At 41.9% G+C, this 14,468-nt stretch overlaps 1 protein-coding gene across 13 annotated transcripts in view; it reads right to left on the bottom strand.

Moving 5' to 3' along the window:
* MPDZ (multiple PDZ domain crumbs cell polarity complex component) overlaps positions 1–14,468 on the bottom strand; it is a 160,382-nt gene that overhangs the window by 16,352 nt on the left and 129,562 nt on the right. For all 13 annotated transcript variants that reach the window (XM_027047126.2, XM_027047131.2, XM_027047127.2 and 10 more), the window contains 7 exons: positions 12,967–13,163; positions 11,744–11,835; positions 11,433–11,523; positions 9,351–9,431; positions 1,761–1,853; positions 1,602–1,676; positions 698–869 (listed from right to left, as the gene is read on the bottom strand). In XM_027047126.2, coding sequence (XP_026902927.1) covers positions 698–869; positions 1,602–1,676; positions 1,761–1,853; positions 9,351–9,431; positions 11,433–11,523; positions 11,744–11,835; positions 12,967–13,163 — 801 coding nt within the window. The remainder of the gene's footprint in view (positions 1–697; positions 870–1,601; positions 1,677–1,760; positions 1,854–9,350; positions 9,432–11,432; positions 11,524–11,743; positions 11,836–12,966; positions 13,164–14,468) is intronic.

Genomic DNA, 14,468 nt, shown 5'->3' with positions numbered 1-14,468 from the left:
CTTGAAATTTACGGTCTTACTTAAAAGTTAGTGAACTGTTGTCAAAAAGCAACTTAAAGGAAGGATTTGCCTCAATATGCCACATTGGTATTTTAATGGCACACACCAGTCTCATTCCACAGTCCACATACAACCACTTCATTTATTTTGACAGAATCAATTACACCCAAATGACAGAACTCAAATCAATTATGCTTACCATAGCAATAACTAGCACTTTTAAGAGTTTCTGGTAATGCCAGGCATTGTTGATTCCACAGGTAAAGAGATACCACTGTATTCATTCACACAGATTAGATCACTGAGGCTTTAGAGAAGTTAAATTATTTGCTCAATATAAAAAGGGGATATTCCAAATGTTGTTTACTTCATTAGTCAAACACCCAGAATCACAGGTACCTTCAGCAAAATTTCCTTGGAGAGCAAAGAGTGTCATTGCCTTGCTTTAGAGAGGAAGCAGCTGAGGCTCAGAATGGCTGGATGGGTTTCCCAAGCCCGCATGGCTGGTTAGCGTACAGCCCACACAGACTCCCTGCCTGGAAGTCCAGCACTCTTTCTTCAGGAGCTCATCTCTTTATACCATCTTGTCACCAAAGTGTTCCCTGTCTTCGGCCTTTCAAACAGTGAGTTACATACAGGCAGGTGGCTCCCAAGTAGGAACCAGCTCTGAGGTTAAGTGCACCATACAAGCCCTTACTTCGGATGGACTCCGGTTCCGGGGAGCCAGAAGCTGGGGGCATCGGAGACAAGGAGCTGCTCTTTTCTCCACTGGCTGTACCAGCTGCTGAAGCAACAGCCTGGGAGTCTGGATTCTCAGCACGAATGGTAAGTTTCACTGTTGTCTTTGCTGTTTTCAAAAGGCTAATGAACTGGCGGGGTGTCGGTATGGCAGGGAAACAAAATTCAAAAGCAAATTAGTAGACATACCAGTAAGTCACTATTATAGTTGGAATCTCTTTCCTTGTCAGAACTTGAGGAGTCAAGAAAGAATGGTTGTAGTTTCAGAGTAAGGAAAACGATGCAACCAAAGAATTAAGCCAAAGGGAAAGTGAGAATACAGACGCATGGGTTAAAGGGTCCAACCTTAGACAATTATTAAAACTGAATTTAAAAAATGATTTAAGCTTCTTGCTGGCCAATGTAGAAACAAAAACATTTGCACACCAAATCTCACAAGAAACACAGCTTTTTTTCTAGCACTTATATATGAAAGGCCTAAGTGAGTCTACTAGTAAGTACAGACATAGGGAATATTTACTGGAGCAAATATTCATACAAATTCCTTTGATCTTAACACTAAGTTGATCTTTATTTAGAAATGCAAGTTTTTCTAAGGGAAAATGGAAATGATATTTATCAAAAACATCCACTGAACACCGGACTTACTAGGCAAGAGAAAACATCTTAACATCATTCCATCGGAAAACAGAAAACAGAAATTGGAGGATTTCCAAATAATCTCTTTTCTTCCTTAACGACATCGGTCTAACATAGCTACATGGTCCCAATTCCCTATGATCACATACACACAGACACACACAAACACTGGCCATGCCCACGGACGGGTTTACAGCGTTATTTGCTTTCTTTTGGAAAAGTACCTTTTCAACAGGATAGCCAACAACAACTTCATCATCTACAGCCAATATCTGATCTCCAACTTTCAGCCGTCCATCCTGAATGGAAACATGTACGATTTGGGGCGTTCTTATAGAAGTAATTCCCTTCTCCACCACTTTATGACCGTGAGAAAGCCTCACCTTGGCTGCTGCCCCGTGTTCTGTCAGACTCTTTATGATGACTCCGCTGAGCGTATCTTCTTCACTGATAGCAATGCCCAAACCCCCTTGATCCTAGAGAAATAGGAACAACTTAGAAGACTTGAAACAGATTAAATTTATCGAAAGGAAAGCTATGTGGCCATAACTTCTAAACATTATCTTCCACCCAAGGGCTAGAAAACTGATTAGAGCCATTCTAAAGTTCATTAATAAAAATCTCTTCTTAAGCAAACTTTCAAGTTTTTTAATGGGAAGGAATTCTCTTCCATCAACTATTCAAATGTATTCATTCCTCCCATATGTATACTGTTTCTAGTATATTTAGCATATATATCCAGTTACACATCTCCAGTAACTTTAGAAAAATATCCAGGGAACAAAATGCATTCAATAACTCAATAAACATACAACATTTGCCAATGTAGTTCTGTGTAACTGGCTGACGGCATAAGTCATTTAAAACCAAATCAAAGTATCCTGCTTCCTCTTTGTGGCCTACAACTTAGAAATAACAACCCAAACTGGCCCCTTCATCCTGCCCTTCTTCCTGGAGCAGACAGACTGCAATTACTTCTGCGTGCTCTGTCCTTTCTGGGGCTGAATGCCCAGCGTTGTTTCCCCAGACACTTGTGTTTTGATTTGGTGCAGAGTGAAAACACTCTCAACCCTGAGCCCAAAGACGTGCACTGAAAACCTGCCAAGCCTAGAGAGCCATCCATGTTTTGTCTATATTTTCCACATTTTCTTTTATCAAGACCAAATGTTCAATAGTATTGGCTTTTACATTTCTTTAATGTTTACATTAATAAAATTAAAATAGGGTTTTGGATATTTTCATTCTGGTTAGAGCTAGCAACCTTTTTCATTGTAGTTTCTACCCAGAAATGTAAAATGTAAAGCAAATGTAAAGCAAAAGAGGGAAAGGGAAATCTTGCCGTGATTTCTACGACATGTACACATGAGAGCCAACCAAGCCACCGGGCCTTTAGGACCATGACCATGACACCAGGTAAGGTCGCACCGCCATTTGAAAGACTATCAACACTGTGCTTTTCTGAGGTAGACTATTCATTGTAGACTTTCAGACTGTCACTGGGCATCTCTCTCTACCACTGCTCTCTTTCCAGACAATCAGTCACATGCGTAAGACAGAGAAAATTGCACTTTTGGGGTGAGAAGAGCTCAGTTCTAATTTACTTTCTGCCTACCTGCAGGAGTTTGGATAAGCCACATAACATGTCTGAACCTCAATTTTCTTATCTGAAGAAAGGAGTAATGATGCAGGTGACCCTTGAACAACATGGGGGCTGGGGTGCTGATCCCCCTCTGCACAGGTGCAAACCCATGCATAACTGCTGACTCCTCCAAAGCTGAACTACCAACAGCCTACCACAGAATGGAAGCCTTATTATTGATAACATAAATGGCCGAGTAACGCATTTTGCATGTTATATGCATTGTATACTGTGTCTTCAGATGAAGTAAGCTAGAGAGAAGAAAATGTTAAGAAAATCATAAGGAAGAGAAAATAAACTGCAGTACTATCCTTTATTATCAAAAATGCCCACATATAAATGGACCCACACAATTCAAACCCATGCTGTTCCTGCCCAACCATGACATTGCTCTGAGGATCGGATGTAATAAGAAAGGGATCGAAAACTTGATGCACTATATACAGTATACGTTCCTTCTGCTTGTTACTCTATAGAATGTAACTGGATTTACTCCAGATAAATTCTCTCAACTTGCCAGGATTTTGAGACCTGAATCCTGATTTAGTGGTAAAAGAATCAGGATTAATGAGTAGGAAGGTGAATGTGCTACCAAAAAGATAAAATCCCAATGCCAATGCCAAGTGCATCTAATATAGTTAAACATTCTATTTGGGATTTTCTACACCAATGGTCTTTCCTATTACCACAAAGAAATATTTGTTTGAGTATTACTCTGTATCTACAATGATTGTATGTACTCAACTCTGGGATTTGATTCTATTATTGCCTATTCACTTACCTGCAGTCAGGAAAGTATTTTACTAGTACAGTGAGCATTTGCTGGTTGTTTGCTTAATGCCCATTCTCATCTTACTCTTTTGTATAAGCTCATACATTTGTTTTAAAGAATATCCAGCCCCATTCCCCCTGCTGCCTCAAATAACATACAGGAGCACACACACACTCTCTCTCTCTCTCTTGCTGGCTCTCTTCCTCTCTGCCTACGTGTTGGGTGGTGGTTTTAAAATATATATACAGGGGTGTCTGGGTGGCTCAGTAGGTTAAGCATCTGACTTCGGCTGAGGTCCTGATCTCACGGTTTGTGTGTTCAAGCCCTGCGTCAGGCTCTATGCTGACAGCTCAGAGCCTGGAGCCTGCCTCAGATTCCGTGTCTCCCTCTCTCTCTGCTCCTCCCCCACTCACATGCACAGGCATGTGATCTGAACTGGCTTAACAGCACGGGTCTCAGGACTTGTGCTCAGCATTTTGGGACAGCCACTCTGCCCCCACCCTGCACGTGGAAGAAGTGGCACATGACCCCAACTGTGGTTGGCAGCCATTGTAAAACTGAGAGAAGACCAGCCCGGGGATACCGCTGACCCTTCACGGCTGTGCAGGGAGGAGAAGAACTGGTTCTTGACGACACGACGGAGCCACAGGATCAACTGTCCCTGAGGATCGCTGCCCAGTAACCCGAGCCCATAAATCCCCTTCTTTGACTAAGCCTGTCGGAGGAAGTTGGTTTTTCTTGTTGTTGTTTTTGTTATTGGCAACAGGCAGAGTCCTAAAAGGAACAATAAGCTGCACATCTGCAAATGCGGAATGTTCCAATTCCACCTGGAGTCCTATAAAAATAAGCATGTGTATACATATATACAGACGTTACTGGTATCAGAAGAACAGGATAAAACACGGGTAAAGGATAACAGGGCATGAGAGCAATGTCTTAGCTAACTGCTTAGCTCTCCACCTCACTTCTGCCACAGTACATACAGTACTTAACAGAAAAAGAGCTGAGAAACACTGTTCTGAGCCAGTTATTAAAACACCACCATACAGAGAAGGTGAAACAAATTAAGGGACCAAATTATTTATGGAGCAACAGTTGTATAATTAAACAGCTAGAAAAGAGTGAACAAGAATTAAAAGTGCAACAAAGCTAAACTCCTATTATTGTCAGGAGAGCTATTTTGAAGTTGGGAACATTCCCCCCAAAATTCTCAATGCTATTTGAAGACTTTTAGCCTATAAAACTGTGTGGACACGAAACCTATCTCTGACAACCATGTAAGGTTGCCACCTGCTTTGATGTATAGGTACTTTCCTAGGACAATGTGTACTAAAAAATCAATCTTTCTTTAATCAAAAATATTTCATCTGATAAACTGAACTGGCATTTCAGTCAACACTAAGGGTTCAGATTATATACATTATAAACTTTGTTTATACTTCTATTTTCTCACTTCAAAAGGGGGGGGATTAAAAAGAAAAAAAAGATAATCAACCTGTCTCAAGTGTTTAAGAAGTCGAAACAGAACTAGAAATGACCTGTTACTACAATTTCTGTTTTGAAACAGTAACAAAAACTATTCTCCCCTCCTTGTACTCTTCAAGTACACTTGACATCTTTCCTTTGTGCACACGTGGCATGTAAGCATCTGTGCATTCCTCCTTCTCGCATACTCGGCATGAACTATGGTACCCCATACTATGTAACCCCCCACTTGTAATGGGAGAAAAAGTATGGCAGTTTCTCCCTTTTTAACGTGTTTGCAATATAGACATACAGAAAATTTACCCACATGAATGTTTACTGCAAGAGACATGCTCTCGAGCTATGATTCGTTAAATGACAAATAAATGAAGATATTACTAGTAAACGTTACATAGGCCAGAATGTTGAAGGGGTATGTCAAAATAAACAGGCATTAGATTAAACTAGGTCTTGAGTTATCCAGGGTGTAGATAAGCTAAAAGAAAGCAGAAGGGAATCCCAAGTGCAGAGGCAAGGAGGGATGAATTCTCAAAATAAATCTCCATGGGCTCTTGATACAAGTCAGTCTGAATGAAGTAGAAGACTCATAAGACACAGGTCTTTTGGAAAGGTGAATGGGCCCTGGTTGCAAGTTGAAACAAGGAATGGCAAATGTAAGACTAGAGTTTAAGTTCTAGCGGTAGGTAGCATTTTGAGTTATGGGAACTGTTACAAGTGGGAAAAGCCAAACCAATCGCACAGGGTTGCTGAGAAGTACAGAACACAGTGCACGTGTGACTTTACCTTTAATTTTTTTCAAATAAACGTAATTTTTCAAAATACTGGGAATATAAAGGACAAAGAACTGCAGATGATGTATGAATGCTAGAAGATTGGTTAATTCTCCCTTCTTTGCTTTCTTGCATTTTCTTCCCAGAGTCGACTAATAATGGGGTTCAGAGTGGACAGGCTTATACCATATGCCGTCTCTTAACATGTCATTTTTAGCAAGGGCTTCCTTCCTCCAAGGCTACATTCTGTGGAGCATTCAGAACCTCATGGTTAAAATATTAACTTGCAAATAATAACTCAAACTGTGCCAAGTGTAGAGGCCGCTTTAGGCAAACAGGCTTGGGTGACGGAATGTAGAAAGAGCCCACAGCGACCCCCTGGCTGAATACAGGCAGGCTCATCAGGTGACCCCCCACCCCCCCCGCCTCAAAATATCCACAGGCCCTAACTAACCAATAGGCTACTTATAACCAGGCACAGTTACCAAAACAGGGAAAATTCCATTTGTTGCCTTACCTCCTCACCTTCTCACTTTAACTATGGCCCCCAGTCCCTCCCTGGTTGCAGACAGCCTCTCCTTTGCTGCCCTGCCTACTGCTCCCCTGCGGCGTGTTCAATAAATTTCTATCTTCCTTGTTCTACTACAAGTAAATGCTTTTACCACCTGTGCCATTGGCTTCCACCAGATTGTCCCCCCACATGCAGGGGCCCCCATATGATCAGGAGACACATCACATTTACACACCACACTAAGTGCTTTATACAAATTCTTTCGTTTAATCTTTACAAAAATACTTCCAATATAAAGGTATTATTATTTCCCTATACTGTAGGTAAGGAAACTGAGGCCCAGAAAAGTCAAGTGGCTCCAAAAGCCCACATTTTAAGTCATAGTTGATTGCTTCTTCTGTCAGCTGATCTTAAAACATCCTTGAATATTCCCCTTTATTCACTTTGGCTTTCATCAATAAACACATTTCAGTTACCGAGCTTTAGATGTGTTTGAAATCGACATATAATCAGAAGCTTTCTGTGGGCAATAAAATCTGACATTCTTCTGAGTTCTTAGGTTTCCCCCACAGCAACTATTTCAGAAAGGGAAGTGTACATGTTAGACAACTGCTGAATAAATCAGCAGTAGGCTAAAGACAGAGAATAGCTCTTAAGCTGCTGTAGAATGAGGGCAGCTCGTCCATTAGCTTGAAGAATCTCAGAAGTAACCCCTGAAACAAGCAGCCCCATCTACAGAAGAGGAGAGCGGGGACCAGTGATATCAAGCTTCCAAGTGATTTATGGGAGATCACTCAGAAGGGCTTCGGACAAAGCAGACCTCTGTCCACCCCACTGCTGAATGCCAGGTCAAGAGACTTTATCTGTCTGGGAATGGAAGTCCTTAAAAGATTCTGAACAGGGGATTAAGACGATTAAACATCTAAAGAACACCTTCATCAGGTAGCCTGAGGCAGGAGGAGAAAGCATCACAAAAAAACAGTGCCAACAAGCAGTTAGACATCTCCCTCTCTGCCAGCTTATTCCTTCCTAATAACAATAAAAACAACAACAACAACAACAAAAACAGGCAGTGTTGATGTATGTATGCAAGGTTCTAGACTCTTCACACAACATACATTTCATTCCCAGTACAACTCTATGAGGTGAGCACTACCATCATCTCCATTTGGTAGAGGGGAAGTTTTCCAGATTAAGAACCCTATCCAAGGTCCCAGCCTGTAAGAGGCCAAAGAGGGCTCCGACTCGGAAGGTTTGGCTCTAAATCTGCCTGTTCAGCTGCTACTGGGTTCTGTTCCTTATTCATCTGTTTAGCTGGGTCATTCCCCCAACACTTCCTGGGTACTCATATTCTAAACCCTCAGTAAATAAATTAAATCAGTGCCATGAAAGGTACTTGTAAAAAATATATATTATTTTGGGCTTTTCTAAAGATACGATAAACCTGTATTTTAAAAAAAGCACATAGTATAATGAATCCAGCCTACATTTAAATGCTTCATAATTAACAAATTGTAGGGAAATAACTGCACTGTTAAATACTATAAATTCTGACACTTCAGGATTTAGGAGGAAAAGGAAACTCAATCTGAAACCAGCAGGAGAGAAAGAAAGGTATGCTCTCTCTTACATGGCAACAGAGCAAGGGGTTCCTGAAGTGTATGAACTTCTCAGTAGAAAAGGCAAAAACTTTAATGGCTTGACGTACTTCTCCTTCTACCAGGAGACAAATTGTGCATAATAATGACTTCTTCTACGTGTACTGTAAATGACAGGACCAGGGCAATCCATTTTGCTCATGGTTATTTATTGAAAAAAAGAAACAAAATCAAGAGCCACAGCCTTCCTCCACCCCACCCCTCGCAAATACTTAACAAAGACTGGCTGTGTGCCAGGCGTTATGCCAACTCCTTACAAACAACTTATTTAACCTCTAAAACTAGGTCAAAGGTGATAGTATCATCTCCAATTTACTGGTGAGAAAACGGAGGCAAAGGAAGATCGCGTAATGTGTCAGGTGTGTACCTGACGAAGCAAGGATCGAAGGTGGACAGACAGACTCTGGAGCCCAGGCGGTAAGCATCACACTGCCCTGCCTCTTTGCTGAAGACTGGCGTATGGACCACTTCTCTTCTTTCCGCCCATGGCGAATATCCCACCGCCCCGCCGCCTTCCCCTTCTCCCTGAGCCCCTCAGGGCTCTGTGTTCTCCTTCACCTACTGCCTGCCTGTATTCCAGCATGAGCCCGCAGCACCTGAAAGCATTTCTAGGTTTCTGTTCAGGAAACCACCTCTTTGAAGTGGTCATTTGAACAAAGGTTCAGATCTTTTCAAAAGTAAATACTTCGCTGATGTTTATCAGTGAAACTTCTAGTAATTGGAGCTTTCGGTTTTATGAAGCACAAAGACTATAACTTGTTTCTTTATTCTTTTTATTTCCTCCACAGCAGGTCTTTGGTGAATGTATCAGAGCACAGACTGCTAACCGTCCTGCTGGGAGATAATCCTAAAGGCAGGAAAAGCTTAGTCCCTGTTAAAGTATCAATTAACATGGTAATTCTCAAACTTCCGTGTGCGCCAGAATCGCCAAGAAGGCTTATAAAAATCCAAACCGCGGTCCACCCCACAGGGTTTCTCATTCCATAGGTGTGGGCAGGCCCAAGCGGCTGCATTTCTAACAAGATCCCAGGTGATGCTGATGCCGCTGGTCTAGACAGCACACTTCTGACAGCCAGTAAATTAGACCACTGGTGTGAAGGTGCTCACACCTTTTCATTCCAACGCAAAGCAGACTTACCTTGGGAAGCTCCAGATGCTGCACGTTTGTGAATGAACAGAGGTCCACAGGTGCCTCAGAAGTAGTCACACTTGGTTCGGCCTGACACAGGGAAAGAACGGCAAAATAGACAACCGAATGTTATGTATTTTTGCTTAATAAGGGCCACTTCATCAAAACTGTTTCACGTATTAGAATTCGTTATTATTCTAACATTTCATGACGTTTATGAACATTAGACTCTCTTCAAAATACTAAGAAGGCGTGATTAGACAGCAATTGTTTTAGACCACAAATCATTTTAGGCACAAAGTGGCTCTCAAGACTGCCTGCGTTCCCTCTCAGTGAAATCTAACAGCGACCCAGCTACCAAGTGGCGAAACTAGCTTTTTAAACACAGAACACAAGCAGAGGCGCAATTCACTCCTTTTCACTCTGTTAGTCATCAAGCGAATTTGGGAGCTATTAAACGTTCTACTTGAAAATTATTAAAACATTCCATTTTCCTAAGGGATATATGCAGCACCATTCACATGAAAAGAAAATTTTCTCCTTTCTAATCTTGAGAAATCACTCGCTCGGTGCACCACTGTGAATGACTGCCCAGTTCACCAGAACGAGCGGCCTGCATCAGGTACCAACGCGCTCAGTGTTTGTACGCTCCTTTAGGGGACAGTGTTTCCGTATCTGCACCTTCTTCCACCACGATCGTCACGGCTTCTCTCATTTTATGCTCTTCATTCTCTATGCCTCCTTTCACTCATCCTAAACAAGTATTGGAAGCTTTACCACATCAGAACTCCCACCAAAAACTCCAAATTCTAGACTCACCATCTGGCCACTGCCTTCTCTTTCCTAATTTTTTAGCCACCATTTGCTCAAAAAACACCAGTAATCACCTGGTTACTAGGTCCAATGGACTCTCTTTAGTCATCTCCTCATTTGACCTCTTTGCCACACTCAAGACTGGAGAATGCACCCTTTGGCTGCTATGCAACATGCCCGCTGGTCCTTCCTCATAACCTCTGAGTACTCTTTGTTAGGCTTCCTCCTTATTGCTATTAAATAATTCTGACCTTGGCCGCCTTCTTCTTTCTAAGTGTTTTCTGTACATAAGAGCCTCAGCTCCTGTGGCTAACAAATGACAAATCTGCATCTAAGGGAATTCCTCTCTAAACTCTAGACCCAGTGTCCCCATGTACACTTCTCCCAGGCTCTTCAACAGGCACTTCGTTCTCAAGCAGCCTCAAATAGAATGTTTTCCACTTTTACAGCTATCTGCTTTTTAATATTCTTTTTGGTAAAAGTCAGCCATCCACCAAGTCACCAAGTGAGCCAACCCAAACCTTGCTACATCTTGTCTGTGTCCTTCACCAGCCCATTTCCAGCCCCCAAAGCAGCACCAGACACAAGGCAGATACTCAGCAAGTGCTTGTTGGACAAACAGATCGTCAACCACTCACTGTTCCTCACTGAGTACATTTAGTCAGGGATAAGGTGACACTAAGGTGGATCCTAAACTTCTGACATAACCATTTCTTTCTTTTCTTCTTCTTCTTCTTCCTCCCCCTCCCTTCCCCCCCCTCCTCTTAAGTTTATCATCTCTTCCCTGCAACCTCTGATTTTTCTCTGTGCCATTTCCAAAGAAGTATTTCAAAATACAATTCTTACTGAGGTCCCCAAGGCCTCAAAGGCAAAGTTTCCATCGTGAGTCCCATGGTCTGACCCTATCTCCTCTCTCTCAGTGACCCTTTCCTCACCGGGAACCCACTCCCCCGCTCCCACTATTCAGTGATGCCCTGTGATTTACATTCCTTGCATCAGCCAGAGTCCACACGCCATTCCTCAGTGCATGCCCTCAGTTTGGAAGGTTTTTGCCCCCCCACATCTTCTACTTCCGACATACACTTCATGTTGTCACTTCCCCTAGGGGGTCATTGTCTCTCTCCAGAAGGAGACTTGACAACTTTTTCTACTTTCGTTATTCCCCATGCAGACGCCACTAGTGGCCTCCACATAAGCAGTGTGCCTATTTACAGGAGTGTTTCTTGTAGTAGGCTATAAACTCCTTGGGGGCCAATACCCAATACAGAAAATACATACCTCCTTATTCTGAGAATTCTCTGAGGTAGAAGGCAAAGGTTCTACTGTATTTCCAGGACATACAGCCATCTGACTCACCGCATCTTTATTTCTAAAAGAAAGAGTATTGACCTATCATAGCATAATGATTCATATTATATTCATTCTTTTACTTGAGGACTCAGAAGGACTATTAGAGAAAATTCTGCAACCTCAAAGACTTTGGACTATAACACTCATACATTTATAAATGTCTTATTTTCATTCAAAAGAACTCTGAATTGAAAGCCTAATCAAAAATACTTAGTAAACCAGAAAAAGAAAGTGCTTACCTGATAAAAATTATTTTTACTTTAGAAGGGGCACATTTAATGATTGAAGAAGCATTCTGATGACTTCTTCCATATAAAATTTGACCATTGATCTATGAGAAACAAATAGCATTAATTGAGCCTGAAATTTTAATTTTGCTCATTTCTTATCACCTTATCTAGCTAATATACAGGTCATTTTTTTTCTTCCTATAAAATATTATATGTATGTCTCTTCCAAGAACATGAACCTAACTCTGAAGGAGAGTAAAGAAAAGCTCATGTTTGAAGCTGACGTTACGATGACGTGTGTGTAGTGTGATCCCCATAGACAACAGAGGCAGCACTTGGACTGTAAAAAAAAAAGCACAGCAAGCTTCCTGGAGGGCACTGGGGTTCCAGCATGTTCTGTCAAAGCAAGGGCTCTCCTGGAAGCACTAGTGACCTCCGCAGATCATCAAGGGAAGTCCCTGTGGTCGCAGATCTTAGTTAGTCTCAAGAATCAGGCCCTGGGATTGGCTGCTGGGAGAAGCACTCCGGCAGACCAGGGATTTGGGAAGCAGAACGTGCCCAAGCAGAACAGTACCTAATGGAAACTTCCCGTCATCTAGTCACTTAGCCCCTGCTGACTGAGCCTTCCTGGCCAAGGGAGAAGCACAGGAGTGCAAGGAAGAGTATTAAGGCAATATAAAGACACGTGGATCCCAGCCTCCAGGAGGCAAGGACAAACAAAACAAGCACATGTGATTCTAAACACTATAAAATCTGGTCCAGAAATTTATTTGGTTTGGAGGGCTGAGTTATTGTTTTTGTTATTTAGCCTTAACCTTGACCCCACCTCACCCGACCCCTATCGCTTCTACCATTAGGAATTCAACTTCCAGAACGTCCAGTGGGTCAATCTCATTACTAAGGAGTGATTGGTCGTTTGGCTTTTCAAAAGCTCCTAATAAAAATGCAGCACACAAAAAAATGTTTTTGAAGTGTGATCTTTATTACTGTCTTGGGGCAAAAATTGTTTCTGGTGCAACACAGTCACAACCTTTTAATGGAAGTTAATGGGAACATGGACTCTACTTAGCAGAGATTTGGTTTAGAGCCAAACTTGCTGCAGCACATCTATTTTATTAGGCAAGCAACAGTTTTCTCAGTCACCATATGAGGCCCGGGTGGATTTTCTGGAAACTGATGACTCCAGTGCACCAATTCAGCAATGAATTCAGCATTTTCCATTAAGAATTTACCTCTAGAAGCTCGTCTGCAATCTGCAGTCGACCATCTTTCCCAGCTGCTCCATTTGGATCGATCCCCACTATAAAGACACTCATCCTGGATCGGTCTTTGTTTCCAGCAAGACTTAGACCCAAACCACTACGACCTTTCTCCAGTTCAATCATATGGAGCTCTCCTGTTAGGGTTCCATAACGCTCTCTGATATTTTCTACACACAACAAAACAACAACAACAACAAATTATAGGTTAATTCACAGCCAGATGTTTTACTATGGAGGGTCATCTGGCTTCAAAAGAGCATTACTTGGACCAAAATGTAAATCCTTGGCAGTTAAGGAAAGCTAAGAAAAATCTGGTCCCCTAGGCGTCAAGACTGGGTTCCTGGAGTACCCAAACTCTGAGGAATTTCTTTGCATCTAGTGTGCAGACAGTATCATGTCTAATTAATCAGTTCATCTGGGTGATCAGGCCCAAGAGATTCATTATTAACCAACTCTCAAAAGACTCTGATTAAAACAAAGCACTAGTTTATCATTCACAGAGAAGAGAACATTCTTCTCAGTGAAGAATTTATCTTCACTGATCAGTGGAGACATCTCTCCCATAGAAAAACTGGCCTATATGTGTCACACCATGTTGGGCAGCTGCTTGGTACATACACCCAGAATAAAGAGGATGCATTGTCTTATTGCACAGAGCCATTAGGCCAGGACAAATCAATGTACCCGTCTCAGATTTTAGGACCCATGTCTTCACTAGATGAGACCATTCAACTCTCCCATCCCACATGTTCAAGAGGTACAATTTATTCTTGAATCTGAGAGGGCAAGGCTACATGGAGGTGCCCTAGGCCACAGGCCCAGATGAACAACCAGCCAGGAGCCAACACAGATTTCTAGCCATGCGAGTGAGCTACCCTTAAGGCCCAGTCCAGCTGAGCCCAGTCGACCACAACACCACAACACAGTAATAAACTGTTTCCTTAAGCCCTTAAGTATTGGGGTAGCTTGTGACATGATATTCCCTTTCATGTTTTCTTCAGAGTATATTCTGGCCACCTCAACGGATTAGCAATATACTCTTATTTTATTGAAAACAGACGTAGAAAACTGCAAACTTTACAAATCTTCTCTTAGAAAATGTTACTACACAGCTGATGTCTTGCATTCCATATTGATTCTTACCTGCGCCAACTTCATAAACTGCCATTTCCTGATTCCTTCTAGAATCCAGCGGCACAAAGTTTATACCCTGTGCTTCCTAAAAGCATATACCACGGCTTTCTTAAAGGAATTATATTTTTTAAAACAGAACTTCTTAAAGCACTGATACATGAGTAACTTTTCACTAAATGTTTAATATTTCCTTATAAAAAGGCTTCTTTCATTAGAAAAACAGACACCCCAATGATCCTAAGAATAGCTGCCTTTGAATGCTTCCTGTGCTTCAGACATTGTGGTTTGCACTCCTCAGACATTATCAAATTTGATGTTAGCAACCTGAGGTGAGGACT

The sequence above is a fragment of the Acinonyx jubatus genome, chromosome D4 (assembly GCF_027475565.1).
Source record: "Acinonyx jubatus isolate Ajub_Pintada_27869175 chromosome D4, VMU_Ajub_asm_v1.0, whole genome shotgun sequence".
Taxonomy (NCBI): domain Eukaryota; kingdom Metazoa; phylum Chordata; class Mammalia; order Carnivora; family Felidae; genus Acinonyx; species Acinonyx jubatus.
This window is presented reverse-complemented; position numbering and strand designations above follow the sequence as displayed.